Source organism: Peromyscus leucopus, chromosome 1 (genome assembly GCF_004664715.2).
Source record: "Peromyscus leucopus breed LL Stock chromosome 1, UCI_PerLeu_2.1, whole genome shotgun sequence".
In the NCBI taxonomy this organism is placed as follows: domain Eukaryota; kingdom Metazoa; phylum Chordata; class Mammalia; order Rodentia; family Cricetidae; genus Peromyscus; species Peromyscus leucopus.
The window spans coordinates 22,625,964-22,649,415 of NC_051063.1; the positions used below are offsets into that span (position 1 = coordinate 22,625,964).

The window sequence follows — 23,452 nt, forward strand, 5'->3', positions numbered from 1 at the left end:
AGCCCAATCTTTGAGAAACAGAGGTTTAATCATAAACAGGAATGAATCTCATCTGTCTTTACTACAAAATGGCTTTCAAGCCTAAGATGGAGGCAGGCTGGATCTTCATATGTGTGCATACATGTATGTACACCCACACACATACACCTGCCCACATACACACCTACATAGATACATGTACCCTACATACAAATATCCATACACACCTGCTCACACCCCTAAAATATCCTCTAATTATATACCCATTAAAATGACAAGAGATGACATGTAAGAGAAAATTCAGTTGGAGGTGTTCAGTGCATGGCTAACATAGGTAGAGGCTAACATGGGTAGAGGCTAACATGGGTAGTTCAGTGCATGGTTAACATGGGTAGTTCAGTGCATGGCTAACATGGGTAATTCAGTGCATGGCTAACATGGGTAGTTCAGTGCATGGCTAACATGGGTAGTTCAGGGCATGACTAACATGGGTAGTTCAGGGCATGGCTAACATGGGTAGTTCAGTGCATGGCTAACATGGGTAGTTCAGTGCATGGCTAACACAGAATACATGAGTAGCTGCAGTGATAGATGATAGGAAAATAAAGACAATCTTGCCTTTTGTATATTTAAGTTGGTGAGTCTGTGGATGAATTTTTGGACTTATTTTATTTACAGTATATCTTTACCAATATGGATAGAACAGTGTTTTGTGTTTAAGGACTTGAAAACAAAAAAAATAAAAGCTTTACAAACCCATGCATCTGGTTTCTAAGATAAAATTCCTGTGACGAGCTTTAGGAGCGAGAAAAGATAAGGAAAAGGTACAGGCGCACTGTTGTATAGGGAAAGACAGAGCTGGCCCTGTGCACCCAGCATATGCCTCTTGCCATAATGAAAGTTCCTTCTGTGCTTGCTTATCACTAATGTGCGGCTCAAAATCGCTCCAGGAGGCCAAAAAGGCCCGTTACATTAATGCTCAGGGTGATGCTATGGCTCTGCAAGTATTCCGGTGATAATTATTTTCCTTTGTCAGTAGTGTTTATTTCAAGCTCAAATTAATTTATGTACTAGTGAACTATAATTTAAAATGGAAAGTGTAAGGGCCTGAGGTTGGAAGAGGAGGAACAATAGGCTGAGCTGATGTTAGCTGCACCACCACCCCTGCTTTATGCTTTATTATTTGTCCAGAATATGGAAAATGAAATGATGGCATTCCCTGAATCTTCTCTTTCAAACTAGAGTCTTCAAATTTAAGAATCCTTAGCTGGGGTCTTGATCAGTTTCTTCTCGTGTTTCTTATCTGTTACTAACGTGTGTGTGTGTGTGTGTGTGTGTGTGTGTGTGTGTGTGTGTGTGTGTTAGCATAAGAGCTGGAGAAGGCATGGGCAGGTTTCAGTAGACATTCTGTGTTCCAATTTTAAGCTGAGAGAATCAAAGCTAGAGTGAGATCCAGCCTCCTGAGCAGTAGGAGGGCTCTTTGGAGTCAGCTGATGTAACGGTTGCCCCAGCCTAAGGGAGCATTAAGTTAAAGAAGTTAAGTTCACTATTGGTAGAACTAGAATTTGAGCTCCTTCAACTACTGCCAGTATTCTTCCTAATCTACCTCTGAACCTGCTTAGGGATCACCTTGCAGATGTATGCAGATGTAAGGAAGCCCCAGAATGATATATATGTCCATTTCTAGGGCAGCTTGTGTCTAGTTAATGACTATATCTTTGAGGATTTCTCTTGGCCTGGCCAAAGTTCTCTCTTATTAGAGAGGTCATTGATCTTCCCCTTCCCTAGTTGGAGAACTGTCCTTCCCAGGTGAACTTGGTTGTTCACTTCCAGGTTAGAAGTTCTTCACAGCACCCTCTGGCTTTGGAGACTTTGTGCACCTTCACCCAGCCCAGGGTTCCTGATACCAGATGTGGATACTTGTTTGTAGGTAGAGTTTTCCTTCGCTACTATTGCTTCCCAAATAACTGACACAGAGACTCACTATTAATTACAAATGCTTGGCCGATAGCTCAGGCATGTTACAAGCTACTCTTATACTTAAATTAACCCATATTTTTTATCTATGCCTTGCCATGTGGTTTGGTACCTTTTCTCAGTGTGGTGTCCCCATCTTACTCTCTCTGCATCTGCTAGTGACTCTCTCACTCTGCCTCTCTTCATCCCAGTGTCCTCAGCTTAATTGTCCCGCCTAACTTTACCCTCCCTTGTTATAGACCAATCAGCTTCTTTATTAACCAATGAGAGTAATACATATTCACAGTGTATAGAAGGATTATTCCACAGCACTTGTTGGCATGGAAACAGTAAATAAGAAACATGCTAAACATCACAAACAAGATAGGCAACACTTCATTGAAATTATTGCTCCTGAGCAACTGGGAGCCAGTGCTGACCAGAGAGTTGGCCAGGTTGCTCAGTAAACAAAGGAAGAGGCAAGCATTTCACTGAGCTGTGTAAGTCTAGAACTTTCCATTAGTCGTGGGCATGAGTTTAGAAGATGCCTTTCTTCTTATGCACTAACACCCTAGCTTTATAATTCGTGAACTTCCAGAATCAAGTGGTCCCAGGGATTTCTGAGTTTCCCTTACAGCTGGCATTGTTGTGTTGAACAGACATCCTTAGTTAGTATAGGCTTTCAGTTGCTACCATTGTCCTGAATCTGATGTTTCCAAGTTTTCTGGAAACCAAAGTAAAGCACACTCACTCTCAAGCTGTACCCCTTGGCTGAGGTCACTCACCAGACCATTTTAGGTCAGGATGCCAGGGTGCCAGCTGCAAACCTCTGATTGCTCCCTCAGAACTTGGTTGACGTGTCTATTCTTTGCAATGAAAGGAGAGCTATTAGGGTACTGTGGCATTCAACTTCAAACGAGCATGATAGAAATCATAATTACCAAATATAATGACCTATTTGCTCATCATGCACTACTTTCAACTATTCCACATAGCAGCTCCTTTGTTTCTCCCATAAAAATCCATATCTGGCTAAAGGCTGAAAAGAATAATACAGTTTTTCCTCGCCAGCCTGCACTCACATGGGTAGGAGATGATTACAGGCTCGGAGATGATTACAGGCCTAGTTCTTGTACATTGTTAATTTAAATGCAAAGGTCGAACACGTAGGGTCTGCTGCTCAGTGGAGCAAGTCTGTGGCTGCTCTTGTTATTGGTTTTGAGTACAGACACCTTTATTTTTAAATACCAAGATTCCTTTTACATAAAAACCCAAGATTACCTGAAACAGTTGAACACAGGCAAAGCAAGAAAAGAGAATGTCATGACTTTTAATTTTACTTAAAATATTTTGAATATTTTGGTATCTTAACTATTTACGAGTCTCTAACACTAGGTTTTAGCATAGGAACTGCATTGGATTGATAATATAGTTCTTCTGTTTTATAGCTACAATTTGGGGAATATCTAAGTATCAATACGAGTCAAGGCAGACTATATAGAAGACCAAAATTTAGGTAAAGGCTAAGGTTCTTCAAAATGTATCTTGTGGGGTTCATCCACTTAGACTAGAAGTGGGTCAAGGATGGATACCTGTATTTGAATAAAGATTATATTGTTCATTATAATTCATTGCCTTGTGGTGACTAACTGCCCAAATGACTTGGAGGTTTCCTAAACTATTTGAGTTTCTGAATTTGCATATTCAGTGAGATCCTCTGTGAAACTTCCCGTAATTTAGTCATTTTTTCCCCTCCAGCTAACATGTCACTCATCAGGCTAACATGTCACATGCAGGAAGAAAGGGGTGACAGTCATCCAGCTCATTTATTTCATTTTAAAAAAGGTGTGTGTGTGTGTTGAGGGGAGGGCAAAACAGAGCAATTAGACGTTATTTGAAGGATTTGGAACAAGATATAAGAAAAATCTTAATATTTTATGAGTTTTAGTGATCAAAGTCATTGTTAAATTGGGCCTCCACACAGCGGGTGGTTTTCACATAGACATCTTAAGGCAAGATTTCAGAGAATCTATAACATTTCTTGTTTCTTTTTCTTCTTTTAAAAACAATTTATAAATAACCTATGATTTATTTCTGCACTTTTCCATGCAGTGTTTTAAGACTGAGATTCATGTAGGTTACTGAAACTACAGTACATAAGATGGGGACCCCCGGGCTGCTGGACACACACAAAATCTTTGAATTATTGAGATCAATGAGAGATCTTCCTAGCCTGAGCATGCCTTTGGTTGCCAGGGGAACCAACCATGTGGTTCGACATTCCTAGGGAAGTGGGAAAGGGTCGATAAACCCATAGTCAATAATGTAATCAATCGTGTCTGTACAATGAGACTTTTATAAAAGGTCTTAACACTTCTTGATAAATGAACAAATGGAGTTTTTGAAAAGTGGCATGCCACAGGGTGGGGAAATTCTGTGCCCCTTCTCCCATTTGTGGGCCTGTGTGTCACCACCCCTGGCCATTCATCCCCGTGCTTTGTAATATCCTTAATGTTTGCTTCATTTTGTAAACTGTTCTAGCAAACTAACTGAACCCAGGGGAGGGCCATAGGCACCCTGATTTAGAGAGGTTCAGCCAGAAACTCAGGCCACTACCCAGGGCTTATGATTGGTGTCTAAAGTAGAGCAGCTTTCATGAGACTGCACTTAACATGGGGACCTGAAGATTGTTTAATAATGACAGCATACTTGTGTTTACATAATTACAAATCTCAAATATAAGGAAATCGAGACTAGAAACTTCATAAAAGGACTCTTGAGGCTGGGGAGATGGCCCAGAAGTTAAGGACATTTAGTACTTTTCCAGATGACCTGAGTTCAATTCTCAGCACCCACCTGGGGAAGCTCACAACAGCCTGTAACTGGAGCTCCTGGGGATCTGATGCCCTCTTCTGTCCTCTACAGACACTGCACTCATGTGTGCAATGCCCCCAACACACACAGATACACACACATATATACATAATTAAAAATAAAAATAGTCTTCTTTTAAAGACTCTTGATTTGATAGAGTTAAGTATTCCATGACTTAGAAATAATTGGAATAATGAATGAAAAGCATTAGACAACATTGGTGTTCCAAAATGTTATACTTGTCAAAGTAATAATAATTTAGTTAGCTATGGTACTACTACACATCTATAATCTCAGCACTATAGCACAAATCCTGAATGGTCTTATAATAAAAACTTGGAGCCAGATATCAGGGTGAAAGCTGAAAGATCAGAGAAGCAATGCAAGCCACAGCCACCACCTCTTACCTCACCAACTCCTCGGCCTGTACAAGCTAAGTTCCTGTCTCCTCCCACCTTATATTCCTTTCTCTGCCCAGCCATATCACTTCCTGTTTCAACCTTCCTAGTGCTGGAATTAGAGGTGTGTGATCCCAAGTGCTGGAATTAAAGGTGTGTGCCACCACTGCCTGGCACTATTTCTCTTTTAGACTGGATTAATCGTGTAGCCCAGGGTGTCCTTGAACTCAACAGAAATCCAGACAGATCTCTGCCTCTGCCTTTGCCTCCTAAGTGCTAGGATTAAAGGTGTGTGCCACCATTGCCTGACCTCTATGGCTAACTCTGTGGCTTTGTCCTCTGATCTTCAGGCAAGCTTTATTTCCTATATTACAAACAATATATCACCACACAGCACTAAGGCAGGAGGATTGCAAGGTTAAAGCCACCTGGAATACATAGAGACTTGTCTAAAATCCAAACAGAACCATTAAAATTATAAAAACTGCATAAACAGATGAATTGATTTGTTTATTCTCTCTCTCTCTCTCTCTCTCTCTCTCTCTCTCTCTCTCTCTCTCTCTGTGTGTGTGTGTGTGTGTGTGTGTGTGTGTGTGTGTGTGTGTGTGGTGCAACTCATTCATGCAGGTGTATAAGGAAGTGAGATGAAGTCAGATCCCTCAAAACTGGAGTTACAGGTGGTTGTGAGACATTCCGTGTGGGTACTGAGAACTGAACTTGTGTCCTCTGTAAGAGCAGCAAGTGTTCTTAATCATTGAACCATCTCTCCAGTCCCCAAAATTTATTTTGTAAAAATCACTTACAAGAAAAATACAAATATACATAAACCATAAAATACATAGACGGTCTCTGCTATGGATAAAGTATAAGGTGACCTGTGAAAAGATTTATAGTGTGTGGCGGTATTGTGTTCCCCAAAATATTGTGTACCTTAATAAACTTACCTGGGGTCAGAGAACAGACAAGCCACTAGTTAGGCAGTGATAGCACACGCCTTTAATCCTAGCATTCCAGAGATAGAAATCCCTCTGGATCTCTGTGAGTTCAAGGCCACATTGGAAATAGCCAAGCATGGTGACACGCCTTTAATCCCAGAAAGCCAGCCTTTAATCCCAGGGAGTGGTGGTAGAAAACAGGAAGATATATAAGGCGTGAGGACCAGAAACTAGCGGCATTTGGCTGGTTAAGATTTTGGCTGGTTAAGCATTCAAGCTTTGGAGCAGCAATTCAGCTGAAAGCCATTGGGATGAGGACTCAGAAGCCTCCAGTCTGAGGAGACAAGACCAGCTGAGGATCCGGTGAGGTGAGATAGCTGTGGCTTGTCCTGTCTCTCTGATCTACCAGCATGGACCCCAATAACTCGGCTCGGGTTTGATTTTATTAATAAGAACATTTAAGATTCCTGCTAAATCTGGCGCCCAACGTTCGTGTTGCGAATTCATGAAAAAGCTGTTTGCCTGTAGCCTTGTGAGCCCCAGCTCAGGCCCGAGCTACACTCGGCCGATGTGGTGGTGGCGGTGGCAGCGCACGCCGGTAGGATTTACTGAAGAAGGTAGAGGCAGGAGGATCCCGAGTTTGAGGCCGGCCTAGGAGGCTTGGGAGAAGCTTTGGCCTGGACTGAGCAAAAAACAGTGGTGGGACCATGGAAGCAGTGGCTACTGCTCCACGTTGCCAGCTCCTTCTCATCATGTTGGTGACTGCGGTGATGCTGCTACCTGGGACGAAGGGTTTACTGCTGCTGGTTCAGAGAAGAATTGCCAGGACCATCATGTTACAAGAAAGCATCGGCAAAGGTCAGTTTGGAAAAGTTTGGCAAGACAAATGGTGGGGAGAAATTGTTGTGAAGATTTTCTGTTTTAGGGAAGAATGTTCATGGTTCCGAGAGACAGACATTTATCAGACTATGATTGCTCCAAACCACAGAGGCTGCAAAAAAAAAAAAAAAAAAAAAAAAAAAAAAATCCGCAGGAAACCATGACTATGCCTAACAGTGACTTTGAAATCTTCAAAAAGATGACAGGATCCTACAATGATGATTCCACATGGACTATGATAAAGCCATTAAGCTGATTAACACCATGGAAAAATCAACTTTGGACTACAAACTGGTCAGGACAATTTCGAGAGGACTAGTTGAGATGATACAGCCTGACACACTACTCGAACAAGGACTTGAAACAAGCCCTGAACTTTCCTTTTATGCAGAGACTGGACAAATGATACAGGACTTGACAATTAACTCAAAAATTTTCTTTTCAAGATTCCCTAAAGATATCTTCACCCCTAGAAAGCAAAAAGAAAAAGAGAATATAGATATGAGATAGATCATCGAATCTACTCTGAGGAAAAAGATAAAGAAATAATAGGATAAATAGGTAGATCACTGAATCTACACGAAGAAAAAGGGGAAGATATAAAAATGACAAAAGGTAGACTAATGAAACTATTATGAAAAGAGAAAATATGGATATGATAAGATAAAAAGGGAGATTATGGAATCTACTTTTAAAAAGGAACTACTTGTTTTAAATAAGATAAGTAATGAAAATTTTTTGGTCTGAGTTTATCAGATGTTACTGGACTGGACATTGTTAATATATATAATGGAGTTTTTTATCTGAATCTGTCAAATGTTAATGGACTAGATATCATTAATGTAATTTTTGGCTGTATATATTGTATATACTTATTGGATAGTTTTTCTTGTATTAGTTATAAGCTTTTTAAATTTTAGACAAAAAGAGAGGAGATGTGGCGGTATTGTGTTCCCCAAAATATTGTGTACCTTAATAAACTTACCTGGGGTCAGAGAACAGACAAGCCACTAGTTAGGCAGTGATAGCACACGCCTTTAATCCTAGCATTCCAGAGATAGAAATCCTCTGGATCTCTGTGAGTTCAAGGCCACATTGGAAATAGCCAAGCATGGTGACACGCCTTTAATCCCAGAAAGCCAGCCTTTAATCCCAGGGAGTGGTGGTAGAAAACAGGAAGATATATAAGGCGTGAGGACCAGAAACTAGCGGCATTTGGCTGGTTAAGATTTTGGCTGGTTAAGCATTCAAGCTTTGGAGCAGCAATTCAGCTGAAAGCCATTGGGATGAGGACTCAGAAGCCTCCAGTCTGAGGAGACAAGACCAGCTGAGGATCCGGTGAGGTGAGATAGCTGTGGCTTGTCCTGTCTCTCTGATCTACCAGCATGGACCCCAATAACTCGGCTCGGGTTTGATTTTATTAATAAGAACTTTTAAGATTCATGCTACAATAGTGGGTTACAAAAGATGATGGATTTGGGGAGTGTGGATGGAGTTTAGTGTTAGGGCACTCACTGAGTGTGCACGAAACCTGGACTTGCTGTTGGGTACAACAGAGGGGACAGGAGAGAGAAGAAAACAGACAAGGAGGGCAAGAAGTTTGTGATGATGAGGTTTAGTCTTTAATGATGTGTCATTACAATGTATAGAACCAATGAGGAGGAAATGAAAACAAAATCTTTCATGTGCAGAATATTATTTTTTACATTTTTAAAATGCATGCTTCCTATTCACTACCTTCTGGATTTTGTAAGTCTAAACTTTTTAGATTTGCAAGAGATGCTCTAAACAGCTTTTCTTGCCATTGAAATTTGCATTCTGCAGTACTTTCCCCCCAAATTATATGCAAGAGAACTAAAAGTGTTTCCTTTTCTTCCCTGTTTTTCTTAGGCATTGCCATAGGAGTCTTGGTTCGTGGACACAGTGAGCTCTCAAATCTGGATAAATTCTACTTTGCTTTTCCTGGAGAAATTCTAATGAGGATGCTGAAGCTTGTCATTTTGCCATTAATTATATCCAGCATGATCACAGGTACCTTGTGTTCTCTGATTATTTAAGGAGCCCATGAGAACATGGGTTGTTCTTTACTAATTATAGAAAAATCAAAACTCATTGAGTGCATTATACAGGCATGCACACAGACACACACACACACACACATACACACACACACACACACACACACACACACACACACACACGGGGGTTGGGGGGGAATGCACCCTCATTTGCAAAACCCAAAGCACATTTCCCTTGACTTGAAGTCTAACGAGATTCTCAAAGTGGCCTTGCTCCATTGTGTCACTGTCTCTCTGGCACTGTTGACCACAGTGCAAACCTTCGTTTGTCCAACATGTGATGTCTTATGCTCAAGATGCCATTTTTAAATGTATTATGAGTAAAACCCTATCTAGGGCACAGAATGGGGAAATGCATATTTGGCCATGGAAATGTCAGCTTATGTCCTCAGGAAAAATATGGCTGTCAGTTTTGATCATACTTTCAGTAGCTGGCTCCTTTGGTTCCCAGCTCCAACTTTCCTGCCCACTAACTTCTGGGCAGCTCTCCTGAGGGTGCCTCTCCTCCTGGCTCCTCACCCACTTCCTCTCCTCCACACTAGCTACGTACCTGCCCTGCAAGTCTGCCATAGCGTCAGCAGCCAAGAGCCATGGAAAAGGTTTCATTGGAGTTTGCATCTTAGTCTAGAAGACTGGTATTTTTCAATCTGCACTCACAACGCAGTTGAATTTGGAAATGGTTTTTCTCTTCCAGATCACTATATTGCAGAGTTTCTTCAAACAGCAACAAATGTCCTTGTGTAGAGATTAACTTGATTTTTTTAATGCCATTTATCTGGAGTTGGTATGCTGCTGGGTGCATTCTGTGCTTCTTACACTGACTTTAATTCTGGCACTTGGTAAAAGGTGGCATGATGTCGCTCACTAGTGTTATGGGCTTGAAAACGCAAGGTTTTATATAACTATGCAATTAGGAGTCTTGACATGTCCTCTTTCCAGAACTCTCTTCTCAGTGTTAGGGCAAAGGCTCAGTGTGTTGAGACGGACATTGGTGGTGGCGAGAATGTCAGCATTTGCTGTCGCCAAGAGCATTCTCTGAAAAGCTGTCACATTTGACTATTCCCAAGTGCTACACTCCAGTCAGACCAGAGCCCCATGGGACTATTTTTCTTAAGTGATCTTGGTATTCTTGGCTTATTGGAAACCTAAAGAGAACATTTAATTACTTTTATTTATGGGTTTAATTGTGGTTAAAAATTAGCAGTTTCTTTCAAGCCTAATAGCCTGAGGGGTCAGAGTGGGGGACAAAAGATCTGTTATTTGTCTCATATAATATTTGCTTAGTTAAATTATTGAAAGCATTTAAAGTTTGGAAGATTTCTTATAAATACCCAGATTTCTGGCATTTAAAAAAAAATCAAATCTGCAAACACTGGGCCCATGTTTCCCCACATCAATAGTGTCCTGGAGCAAGAGACAGCTATTCAATTTAGCTGGCACAAATGCATTTGAGGACAGCAAAGTCACCAACCACCATTCCCTATTCAGTGCTCTGTCATTGCCTGCCGGGCCCCTGTAAGCACTGTAGTTATAACAGAATTTTCTCCCTATTAAACATCCTTAAATCAGTTCTTATACTCTTTCAGACAATACGAAGTCTTGGGCTTCTCTCTCAAGAAAAATAGTCACATTTGTGCATATATAGAATATTTTGCATGTATCTATACAAAGTTTATAAGCTATGTGTGACATGGTTTGAGTCTACAGGTTTATGGGGAAAGTAAAAAAAAAAATAAAAGAAAGAGAAAAAGAGAAGAACCTAATCCAGAATAAACAGCAATTCATATAGTAAGCCAAAGTTTAGAAGAAAGGGTAAAAATATGTGTATGAATATGCTACTTCTATAATAGTGTATGTTTGGACAGTATCATTCTTGGCAGTAAATAACTCTTCCTGATTTGCAGTCTGGAAGTTTTTGTGTGTATCTTAGCCTTGCAAATTATGCAGGGGAATAATTTACAGCCCTCAGATTCCATCAATAGCCCAGCTCTGTCCCAACCATAGCCCATAGCTCTCCGCTTTCCCTTCACCGACCGATCGCCAGGAGTCAGAGCAAACACACACCTCGTCCTTTTGATATGAAACACTGAAAGATCAAAGGTTTGAGGAGCATCAGCAAAAGCGGGGCTGGGAGGGAGATGCCACATTCATGTGTCTCATCGTCAGGCTGGTGGGGGAGAGGGTCGGCAGGAGTGTGGGGAAAAGGACTCATTTATATCTTTTCCATCACCATATCAACTTAGAAGTACTCTGCAAGGCAGGAGGGAACATGTTCTGACACTTCTAACTAGTAATTCTTGACAGTTTTTTTTTTTATCATAAAGGGGTATATTCATAGAGACCCATTCCAAGACTCAGGTATAGGACCCTCACGATGTGCTTTCATAATAATGATAAACTGTGAATGCATGTTACACACATACGTTAACATGTTGCAACTGCTAAAGGCCTGCTTGGCTACATACCGAATGGCCCATGAGAATGTTCCCACTATAACTCAGAACAAAAGGAAGAAACGGATCATATAACACAAAAGACAGTGTGACAGTCCGGACTGTATTATATTGTATTTGCATTTTTAAAAGTTGGCCCCAAAAGGATTAACAGCCTTTCAATGAGAATAGAAGTAAAATATGATCCATTGTGATTTCTTCACAGTTTTGGTCTTATTTCGTTATGATGTTTCTTTGTGTTGTTTTGTTTAAGAAGGAAATTGGAGAGTGGATGAGTTCTTCTCTGTGGGTTTCAGACTTTGCCTCTGCCATTCCCCTGCCTCCTTCCCTTTCCAGCTCTTTTCCCTGCCAGAGCAATGCCGCTTTTATCCTGGCATGCCAATCCTTCCCTGCACTCATCTTTGCCCCTGCACCCAGAGATAGGCTGAACCCCTTACAAATGCCTTTCCACAGGGCAATAGCCTAATCCGTTCCTGGAGGGGACAGGGGTGGGGGTTGAGGTACAACAGAAGGAAGTGTCTGGGAAGCTGCCGGTTGAGGGTGGGATTTAACCAGTTCTCTGGGAATAGTCAGAGGCAGAACTGCTAATACTTGGACCCAAGACCAACACAGTGAGCTCCTGCAGAAAAAAAAAAACAAAATAACAACAGAAAAACTAACCTGTCATCAATGTCCCTTGTGGACTAAAAATGCATATGTTACAGCTGCATTTTTTTTTTAAACATTATAAACATTCTTGGTGATGTGTGGTTAGGAAATCATGTTTATAAGGAAGCTGGAATCTAGACTTGATATTAAATGGTATGGGGTGACTGTTAATCATTTAGTCAAGAGGTGATAACAACATGCAGATATCTAAACAAAATGCCCTTATTTTCTAAATGCACATGGACCTGGGTAGAGGTGAACTGACATAAGATCTCCAGTATACTTTAGAATGGAGAGGGGCGGGGCATGGTTTAGTGATGGGATTTCCAGAGACTGGGTGTCATAGGAAGCCAGAATTCTCACCATGATTTATATCCTGAAGAAGGAGTGCCTTCCTGCCATGGTGGAGATGTGTGCTTATGCTCTTGGAAAGTTTCAGTTTCTAAGCTAAGTTCTATCAAACCACTAGAGAAATCATGGGGGAAATGATGGAGCTGCCTGAGAACTGTGGTTCTGCAAAAACCCAGGAGCAGGTCTCCACGGCTCATGGGTTTATATCTGGGTCACATTTCTTCAGTACAGTAAGTTTGATGGCTGGAGCCTTCCACCAGCAGCACAAGAAACGATTGGCCTTCCCATCTCACTCCGGGATTCTAAGGCACATCTTTCTGGATGCTCTTAGTTACCACCCAGGTGAGCTGTGCTCCATCAGGCACACATGTGCCCCGTGCTGTGACTGCTGTCATACCTCTGATACTGACAAGGTTCCCCTCCATTCCTCCATCTAATCAAGGGGTTCAACAATTCTCTACAGAGTGCATGAGGACTGAGCATTGCCAGGAACTTAGGTATAATCAGAAGCAGCTGAGACATCAGTATCCAGTCCCTCCCACAAAGGGCTCTTCGGGGTCTGTGCTCCTCAACAGGGCTCCCCTCTGCTTAGCCATCCTGCTTCCAAGACCGTGGAGAAGCTTCTGCCTGTACATGAGAGCATTCCAACATGTCGTACCTCGGTCCCAACACCCAACACCTGATTCTAATGCGGAAAGGCTTCCTTAACCACCCAGATGTCCTGTCCCAGGAAGTGTGTCCTCTTCCTGTAATATGTACCAATGGAGACCATCTATCCACCTTAGAGAAAACCTTTGTTGCCTTGAAGGGTTGGTCTTTGCTTGTGAACACCATCAAAGTACTTAAGCCTGGTACCTGCTGGCTTGTTGGACATCCACATAGCCAGTAGATCCTGGAGAATGTCCAGGTCAGGGTGAATCAGATCAATGTTGGCTTTGAGTGTGTATTTCTTCCCCAGGTCAGGGAGAAGCTCATTCCTGTTGCCTGCAAATGCCAACAGCACACAAGGGTGCGCAGAGTGAGTCGGGCGAGTTGGGAAACGTCCCTCACCAAGGGCTCGGGGCATTCCAAGGTTATGCCGAGCTGAGAAAACTCCCTTCTTTCCCTCCTTGTCTCTCCCAGGCCGTGTGTGCGAATCCCAGGACTGAGTCCCTTTCCTGAGCAGGACACATCACCAAACACTAGACATCAGTACAAACTGTCTGCCCTCCATTTTTCAAAAACAGCCATGCCAGGATAGCACTGGTTGAATGATTGGGTGTATATCTGTGGTGAGATTCTCCAAAATACTTTGACTTGTGCTCAGAAGATCTCAAAAATATTGCTACAGATTATAAAGTGATTGTTACTCTAACTTCTACATTAGGATTGCAGAATGTTTCAGGTTTGGCTTCCACTATAAAAGGAAATCCCTCTTTTCCCATAACTTTTTAACCACTGAAGCCTTCTGTGACCTTATGGTTTTAAGGCAGGTGTAGTAACTCACGCCTGTAATCCCAGCACGTGGGAGGTGGAGACAGGAGGACTAGAAATTCAAGGCCAGCCTTGGCTACGTAGTGACATAGTGAGTTTGAACCTAATTTGGGCTACCTAAGACCCTGTATAGAAAAAGGATTATTAACTATATAATGTCTTGAGAAGGTGCTGTAGAATGGAAGGGTGGACGAGAACCAAGTGAAGTGGGTTGAAGAACTGAAGAGCCTCGCTGTTTACATTGGGTCTTGTAAAACACGACCCATCAGCTTGCTTCAGCTGGTGAAGGCATTCTTTTTCATATGCAACCTTTATTATTAAAAAAAAAACAAAAAACAAAAATAAAACCTTGAAAGTAAAAAAGCATCACACACCAAAACTATCCAGACTCAAAGTCTACCTTTCTTTAGTGCTATCCATCTTGATTTACTCATGGTCTGCTGTGTGCTGGAAACACTCACACCCAGGAAAAAGACTCATGCCAGGGCCTCTCTCAGGCAGGGTTCACTCAGTTTTATTAACAAATGCTTATTAACCCCAACGAAATGAAAACTAACAAGAAAGGAAACCCACTTCTGAAAGGGTGAATTCCAGCCACCCACCTATTCATGGAACCAAGGTCCTCTGATAGCCAAGATGGGTGTTCCCATCCTGACAGGCAGACCTGAAGATGCGTGTATCACTTAGTCGTACAACTTGGTGTTCCCCGGAAGCCACCTGCTTGTAAACGCAGGCGGCTGACAGCTTGGATGTGAACATCAGGAAGAAAGCATGCTGGCTCTCCTGGAGCTTCAGTAGTTCATTATTTCACTCAGTTTTTTTCTTTTTTCTTTTCTTTTTATGAAATTACCATTTCAAGATGGTTTAGAGACTGAAAACCCTGGGCTGGAGAAGGCAAGGATGAGGCCCAACATGACATCCAGAGCCAGTGGGCTCATCCTGCATTTTAAATGCCCCCTTTTCCTTTTCCCAGCCCTGTCTGGGAACTTGGCAATGAGCCAGGGCAGCTTTGTAAAGATGACTTAGACATCCTCCAGAGATCAAGGACATAGCTTTGACGCTAGAGGATTTACTATATGAATTTGGGTTCTACAATGCTTTCCACCCAAGGAAAGGGACAGATACTGTAAAAGTGGCAGCCTTCCCATGGATGTGCTGCTTACTCAGTGACAAAATGAAAAGTGGCAGAGAAGTGGCCCCGCTTCACTAAGACCCTGAGTCTCAGGGTATCAACCACAAGTGAGCAGGCCTTCAGCTAGAACTGGAGCCAGGAGTTTCAAGGCTCCATTTGACTAGGTAACCCAGACTCAGAAAGACAAACATGGTATGTACTCACTCATAGGAGGATACTAGATGTAAAACAAAGATGACTAGACTGCTACTCACAACTCCAGGGAGGCTACCTACAAAACAGGACCCTAAGAAAGACACAGGGATCGCCCAATGACAGAGAAATGGATGAGATCTACATGAACAACCTGGACATGAGTGGGGGTAATGAAGGGCAAGGGTCGAGGGAAAGAGCTTAGGGGAGTGGGAGATCCCAGCTGGATCAAGAACAGAGAGGGAGAACAAGAAAAAGAGACCATGATAAATGAAGACCACATGAGAATAGGAAGAAGCAAAGCGCTAGAGAGGCCCACAGAAATCCACAAAGATACCTCCACAATAGACTACTGGCAATGGTCGAGAGAAAGCCTGAACTCACCTACCCTGGTGATGGGATGGCCAAACACCCTAATAGTCGTGCTAGAAATCTCATCCAATGACTGAGGGAAGTGGATGCAAAGATCCATGGCCAGGCCCCAGGTGGAGCTCCAGGAGTCCAGTTGGTGAGAAAGAGGAGGGATTGTATGAGCGAGAATTGTTGAGACCAAGATTGAAAAAAGCACAGGGACAAATAGCCAAACTAATGGAAACACATGAACTATGAACTAATAGCTGAAGAGCCCCCAACTGGATCAGGCCCTCTGGATAATTGAGACAGTTGATTAGCTTGAACTGTTTGGTAGGCATCCAGGCAGTGGGACCAGGTCCTGTGCTCAGTGCATGAGTTGGCTGTTTGGAACCTGGGGCTTATGCAGGGATACTTCGCTCAGCCTGGGAGTAGGGGAATGGACCTACCTGGACTGAATCTACCAGGTTGAACTCAATCCCCAGGGGAGTCTTTGCTCTGGAGGAGATGGGAATGGGGGGTGGGCTTGGGGAAAGGGGGGGCGGGAGGGGAGAGGACAGGGGAATCCATGGCTGATATGTAAAATTAAATTAAATTATAAAAAAAAGAAACCCCCTCACAAAGGAGTGTGAAATACTGTAGAGATTTTAGTCACTCTCCAATGTTCTAAAAGTATGGGTCTGGATCAAGGAGACCATTAATTCATTCCATCTTCAGTGAGCCGGGCTCTGTGGTACATCCACAATACATAAAGTTAAGGCCCATTCTAATGAGAAGGAGGATATTGCAGTGCTCTGTGGGAATAAGGCAGTAGAGGCAAATAAGAGGGGGGTTTGAAGGAAGGCTAGAAGTCAAAAGGAGGGGGAAGGGAATTCCAATCAGAAGGGAATGGAAGAAGCCATAACATCTCAGAGTAGATGTAAGACTTCAACCAGAGTTCCAGAAATAAGGGAGAGGAGGGAGTAAGATGGAAGGACACACGCAAGACTTCATGTAACTCATTAAGGACTCTGCCCAGCCTGCAGACTCAGGAAGAGAGTTACAGCAGTGATATCCACCTGAGTCATTCTGTGCAAATGGACACCGTGAGGAAGCTCCTCATGGGGAATGATCCACCACAGCTAAACAGGAGAGTCAGACCTGGGAGCCACGCCGCCTGGCTTTCGACACCGATTCTGCCATTCACTAACTGTGAACCCTTGGATGCATGACTTGTACTCGACTGTAAAAACTGGATCCTCGTGCTTTGGGTCAGCTGTCAGAGGTTTTTAGAAGGTCCCTGAATTGGCACCAGAGGTTACAATGGTCAATATTAGGATTCGGTTAAACACGGGTGATGGAGGCAAAGGCTGTCATTCAAAAAATGCCACCAACATTAAAAGACTCTCTCCACAGCTCGTGACTTTCACCAGCTTATACGTTCTATCTAGAAGCCTCAGCTACCAATTGTAGAGAATTAGGAACTGAAAATGAGGACACTACAGCTGTGTTATGAAACAAAAATCACCTCACTGAGCTGTGTGCTAGCTGTTGCTGTAAAAACCTTTGGGTGGACATTGGGAGAGAATAGTTGAGTCACTCAGATCCTCTGTACCAACAGTTCTCAGCCTTCCTAATGTTGAGACCCTTAAATACAATTCATGTTATGGTGACCCTCCACCATAAAATTATTTTCATTGCTACTTCATAAATGTAATTTTGCTATGGTTATGAATTGTAATGTGTTTTCCAATAGTCTTAGGAAATAGGAAAACCTGCGTTTTCCAATAGTCTTAGGCAACCCCTGTGAAAAGTTTGTCCGATCCACAAAAGGGTTTTGACCCACAGGTTGAGAACCAATTCTTTGTACTGTGTTGAATGCATTCATTGAATAACAAGCCTGTGAAGAGCTCCTGGGATCTTCTGAACCACTGACCCCAAACACCAGTGTCTCCAATATTCTGTGATACAGAAAAAAACCCAAACAGCAGAAGAATCATACACTCTGTGTGTGTGTGTGTGTGTGTGTGTGTGTGTGTGTGTGTGTGTGCGCATGCCCACTGCAGTGGGATGTGTTGTAGAGGTATGCATACCTGTGCACATGGGGAGTCCACAGGTCAGTGTCTTCCTCTACCATTTTACACATTTGTTTTTGGAAACGGAGTGCTACTGAACCCAGAACTTGCCATTTTATCTAGGCTGGCTGGCTAGCAGGGCCCACCTGTCTTCCCCACATGATGCTGGCTTGCAAACTTCTACCACCCCATCAAGCTTTCCTTGTGGGTGCTGAGTATCCAAACTCCAATCCCCAGGCTTACATAGCTGGCCATTGGCCAGCTGAGCTGTATCCCCACCCCACTCACTGTTTCCTGACAGGCTTTGAACCATCAAACCTGGATCAGTACTCATCCTATCTGAGGATGAGGTTATTTTGTTAACTTCACAGAGTGTAGAGTTGTATGAGTTTGACTGATGCAAGAAGCCGCCGTTTTGCACTTAAAGGAGAAATTCTTTGAGTTCGAGGCGTCTTGAGTCAAAGAAATACAGAAATGTCCGAACCAGAGTGAAATCACAGTGAACACACAGAAAACACATTCTGCATACTTCTTCTGCCTTTTCCATCCCAGAAGTATTCATCTTGACAGCTGAGATTTCCAGGACCCTCGATTAACAAAGTCAGATTATATCCAGCCTTGTTTTCCCTAGAGAATGAAAGGAAAACATTTCACGGTTTTAAAAATGGTGACACGTTTGTTTACTCCTTGTTGCAACCCTAAGAAGTGGTCAAGTGGGCGGAGTCTTGTCTCCCTCTGTAGAGATAAGGAGACCGGAGGTTGGAACAAGATTAAGCTGCTTTCCCGAGATCACATTAATCACAGGGCAGCACCTGGGACGGATGAATTCCGTTCTAGAACATTCTGCTTCCCAGAGGCTGGGGTAGACAACCACACATGAATATGCTAATCATTTATACACACACATTATATTTGTGTGTGTGTGCATGTGTGTGTGTGTGTGTGTGTGTGTGTGTGTGAGAGAGAGAGAGAGAGAGAGAGAGAGAGAGAGAGAGAGAGAGAGACTTTATGAGGTTTATAGGCTAGTAAGAAAAGTGTTAATGGGTCCACTGATGTTCATTTATAAGTGAAACACAATAGATAGGATGCCAAGCATGGACCTTTGGTGCTCAGAGAAGGGTCCCAAGGAAAGGACTTAAAAGCCAGATGAGGAGTGTGGAATAGTGGCTGGAGAGGAAGGGCATGAGTGAAGGCTTTGAGGGGGAACTTGGCCTGACAAAGAGGGCAGGGGGATGTGTTGTATCCAGCAGGGACACGTGCAGGCTGGAGAGATGTCTGTGGGGTCTCATCCCCCAGGGTAAGAGTTCACTATTTTAGCCTCAATACCACTGGAGAATTATACTGACTGGAGTGTGAAATTTTTAACGTTTTAAAGGCTATATTGAACGACTGTGCAATGAAGGATGGAGGGAGGGGGAATGGCTATGAGGACACTTATCACGTGTGTTCTGTTGCTCAGTGACACACATCACTGACCACTGATGACGCAGTTGTAGGTGGCATCCTCACAGGCCATGCAGGCCGGGCTTACCCACCCAGCTTGCTCCTCGCTAGCAAGTTGAAGGAGACACAGGCTTTTAAAGACTGCTGTGTACAGGAGTACATCGAGCTTGGGGACAAAACCCATGCTTATTTCTCTTCGTGTGACTGGCCTGCCTCTCTGCTGATGACCCAGCTAGAGTCACCCAGACAGTGGTTTAACGCCTGTGTAACCCTGAGCTTGGATGTTATGTCCACTCAGGCGCTAGCGAACGCCTGACTTCAGTGACAGAGTTCATCACGACACCTTGACTAGAAGGGAACGACTGTCACGAAAACTTCATTCTCAGGTGGGTGGCAGCTTCGTCAGAGAGCACTCTGAGGAGTCTCTTGCCCTCGGATATTTATTTTTAAAGCTTGCTATTGTTTAGCCCACCCTGCTTCCTTTGTGGCGCGGTTATAAAAAGTTCAGATGATTATTCTGCTGGCCAAGCGCCAACCTCCCTGCTTGCTCCTCAGAGCCTCCTCCTGAGGTAAATAAAGAAAATGCCTTTTTCCTAAAATAAAGAGCCAGCAGGTGCCCTTACCCTCTCAGGACAACCTTGAGTTCTGTCCCTGTTTCCAGGCCACAGCCCAGCCTCAGAACTGTCTCTGGTTATGAATGGTGATCTTGCCCTAGGCATTTCCATCCAATTCTGTCCTGTGTGTCATGTTCTCTCCCGGGTGACACCTCCTGCTCCTGTGGACTCTGCTCCAGGACTTCATGAAGTAGCTCATTATGAAGTGGTATGGAGAACTTTCTAACCAGCCACAGATCTAGCTAGCCTGTCTACACTATGATAAATGAGTACATTTTGTGGAAGTAGGAATTACAGAACAAACATCTGCATGGCTCTAGGAAGTGGGTGCACAGTAATGAAGAGGAGCCAGGCAGTGGCGGCGCACGCCTTTCATCCCAGCAGAGGCAGAGGCAGGCAGATCTCTGTGAGTTCGAGGCCAGCCTGGTCTACAGAACAAGTTCCAGACAACCAGGGCTACACAGACAAACCCTTCTTGAAAAACAAATAAGGATATAATTTGAGGGACACTGAGAAGTTAAATGCATTCTTTTGTGGACTTTTTTATTGGTGACAAGTATTTTCATTGGCCACTCTCGGAACTGAACTAAGCTACTGTGTGTAGAAGCTTTCTGAGGAGACTTCCTGCTTAGCTGACACAGTGGACCTGTGGGTAGCTGGGGGATGATAGCCTATAAAAGTGAAGCTCTGCCAGGCGGTGGTGGTGCACGCCTTTAATCCCAGCACTTGTGAGGCAGAGGCAGGCGGATCTTTGTGAGTTCAAGGCCAGCCTGGTCTACAGAGCAAGATGCAGGAAAGGCGCAAAGCTACACAGAGAAACCCCGTCTCAAACAAACAAACAAACAAACAAACAAAAAAAGTGCAGCTCTTCCTGTCACGTGGAAAGCTTGGAGTATAAACATTCACAGAGTACTTTAATTGCCGCACTGATGATCTAGGGAAGACTGAGGCTCAAGGCTTGAAATAGTAGGGGACCGTATGCAAGGGAATGGAGTTTATTGTGTCTTCCTCTCCACTGCCCCTAATGCAAGGTAGAGTGGGTTCAAGGAGTTTTCTTAATGGAGTTAAGTCTAAGTCTGTTCCCTTGACATGGTTGCATGCCCACTTAATGCTGCACAGTCTGGTAAGGTGTGGAGACTGTGCTGTGTTGTCCATATGACAGTCATGGGCCACATATGGCTATGTGAATAGAGAGTAATTTCAATTAAGTAAAATTATAATTCAGTGCTCCAGTTACCTAGACACCTGGCAAGTGATCACTAGCCATATGTAGCTCGAGTTTACGTCAGTGGACAAGGCAAACACAATTTCCACAGCACAGGGAGGTACACAGGGCAGTGCTGCTTTGGAATTTCATAGCACACGGAAGAAGTTGAGGTGTCGTGGTGCATGAGAATGGGACCCTAGCTCCACCACTCATATCCATAGCTTGGTGGCATGTTGCATAGCCCCTTTGAGCCAAAGATGTGTCCTCTCTAAAAATGGGCTGATAATGCCTACCTCATTGAGTTAAAGTGAGAATTAAAGGATATCTGTGATCAATGTGCAGTCATCGCTCAAGACAGTGTTGGTTGCCATCATCATCATCTACAGATATGACGTATTTATAGTATCCAGACAGACATTTCATACTCATTAAATTCTTTGTTTCTGTGATAGTTTTGAAGATTTAGCTGTTTTCCCCATGTTCCTTCTCTCTATAGTAGTCATCAACAACCCCCCCCCATGATGCACTGTAAGTTGTCCAAAAACCTGGGTTTGGGGGCTGTGGTACCCTCCTTTTTTTTGTAACTACAATGGTAGAGAGAGTGAACAATATAGAAAAGTAGGATTGTTGATTTTAGCAAAATTTTTGTCTGGCTCAGAAACATTGAGGCAGATGAGAAAAATTCGCAACAAAGCTCTTCCTGAGGCTGAGCACAAGAGAGCTGCTGCAGTTACTTGGGATATATCTAAGACATTTCCACCCAAAATCACATTTTTAGAAAGCCTTTTGTTGCCAGCTAAGTCCTAAAATTGAGGCTGAAGCCCTGAACTCATGGTGGTGAGAGGTATTTCATCTCCTGGGAAGAAGAAACAGAGAGAAAAATGGAGGAACCAGGGATGAGATTGCCCCATGAGGGGGTCTCTGCAAACACTGACCAGCAGAGTGTCAGTCCAGGGAGGGCAAGAAGGAAATTTAGTTCAATACGACTCAGTAGCCAACGTTGGTTTGAAGTTGGAGAGTCTGACTCACAGTAATTTATTTTAGGCATATTTAAGCACAGCACAATTTGGGGGAAATTTTTCCTGGTGATAATTAACTCAATCCCTTGTGCACAACAAAGCTTAAGCCATGATTACATTGAAACTCTTGTAAAGTACACATGACATCTTCCATAAAGATAAGCTTATTCATTTTTGAATTGTGTCCTTCAGCTCTCTTGGGTATTTTGGTTGTCTTTACTATTGCAACTGCTACTTCTGATTGCCTTACTGTCAGGAAAATAAGTTCTCCTCAGCACACCAAACTCCATTCCCGCTCACTCCCCCCCTCAACACACACACAAAGGACTAGACTGATATCAAGGTTATTCTAGGATGTCTGAATTTTAGTCTTGTCCTGGAAGTTGGTGAACGGACCTTAACAACAACTTGGGTGGATGCTAAAAGCCAGAGGCCTTCTCCAAATGCTACCTTCCAGATGGGCAGTCCACATGTCAAAGAACGTTGTTTAGAATGAGAAATAACTTGTTCTGTCACCCTAACAGCAATGACATCCTTGTAGAGTTTTCCTGCACTTCAGACATGTGCCAGGAAATATGAGGAGCACAATCCTCCAGCCACTTAAGAAAATGGATAGGTCTTTTATGGTGCAAGGAATGCCTCTGAACACCACCTGTGCATCCTGCTAGCCCTTCAGCTCCAATGGCTTCCCTTTGGAGTTGCCTTGTGACAACCTCCTCCCTTTTCCAGCTGCCCTGAACTCCAGGCTTTGCACACAGTTGTTGTGGGACAACTTGTATTAAAAATGCAAAATCATTTTCTATGGTGATACTTTGGCTTAAAATAGGATTCTCAGCTTGGAAATCAGGCAGTGTAGAATTTGAGACATCCAAATGACAGCATGCTGGAAAGTTTCTCACTCTGTCCCATCTCTCTCCTGGAAACTCAGAGAACATCAATTGACTCCATTTGGGTAAGCATCTCTGATATAGGGGTGTGTTTCTAGCAGAGACAGGTGGTGCCTTGTAGCACGAATCTTAAAAGATCTTATTAATAAAAACAAACCTGGAGCCATATATTGGGGTGAATGCTGGAAGATCAGAGAAGCAGAACAAGCTACAGCCACCTCACCTTGCCAATTCCTCAGCTGATCTGGAAGCTTCTGAGTCCCCATCCAGAATGAATATCAGCTGAACTGTTTGTTGCTCAAAAGCCTAAAAGCTTAACCAGCTCTAGTTCCTGGTTTTCACACCTTATATACCTTTCTGCTTTCTGCCATCACTTCCTGGGATTAAAGGTGTGAGTCACCATGCCCGGCTGTTTCCAGTGTGGCTTTGAACTCACAGAGATCCGTATGGGTCACTGCTTCTGGAATGCTAGGATTAAAGGTGTGTGTGCCACCATTTTCTGGCCTCTGTATCTAGTGGTTGTTCTGTT

General features: G+C 43.3%; 1 protein-coding gene across 1 annotated transcript in view; it reads left to right on the forward strand.

Moving 5' to 3' along the window:
• Window positions 1-23,452, forward strand: part of Slc1a1 (solute carrier family 1 member 1) — an 81,188-nt gene that overhangs the window by 31,975 nt on the left and 25,761 nt on the right. Inside the window, exon 2 of the mRNA XM_028894428.2 lies at window positions 8,912-9,052. Within this exon, the coding sequence (XP_028750261.1) occupies window positions 8,912-9,052 (141 nt within the window). The remainder of the gene's footprint in view (window positions 1-8,911; window positions 9,053-23,452) is intronic.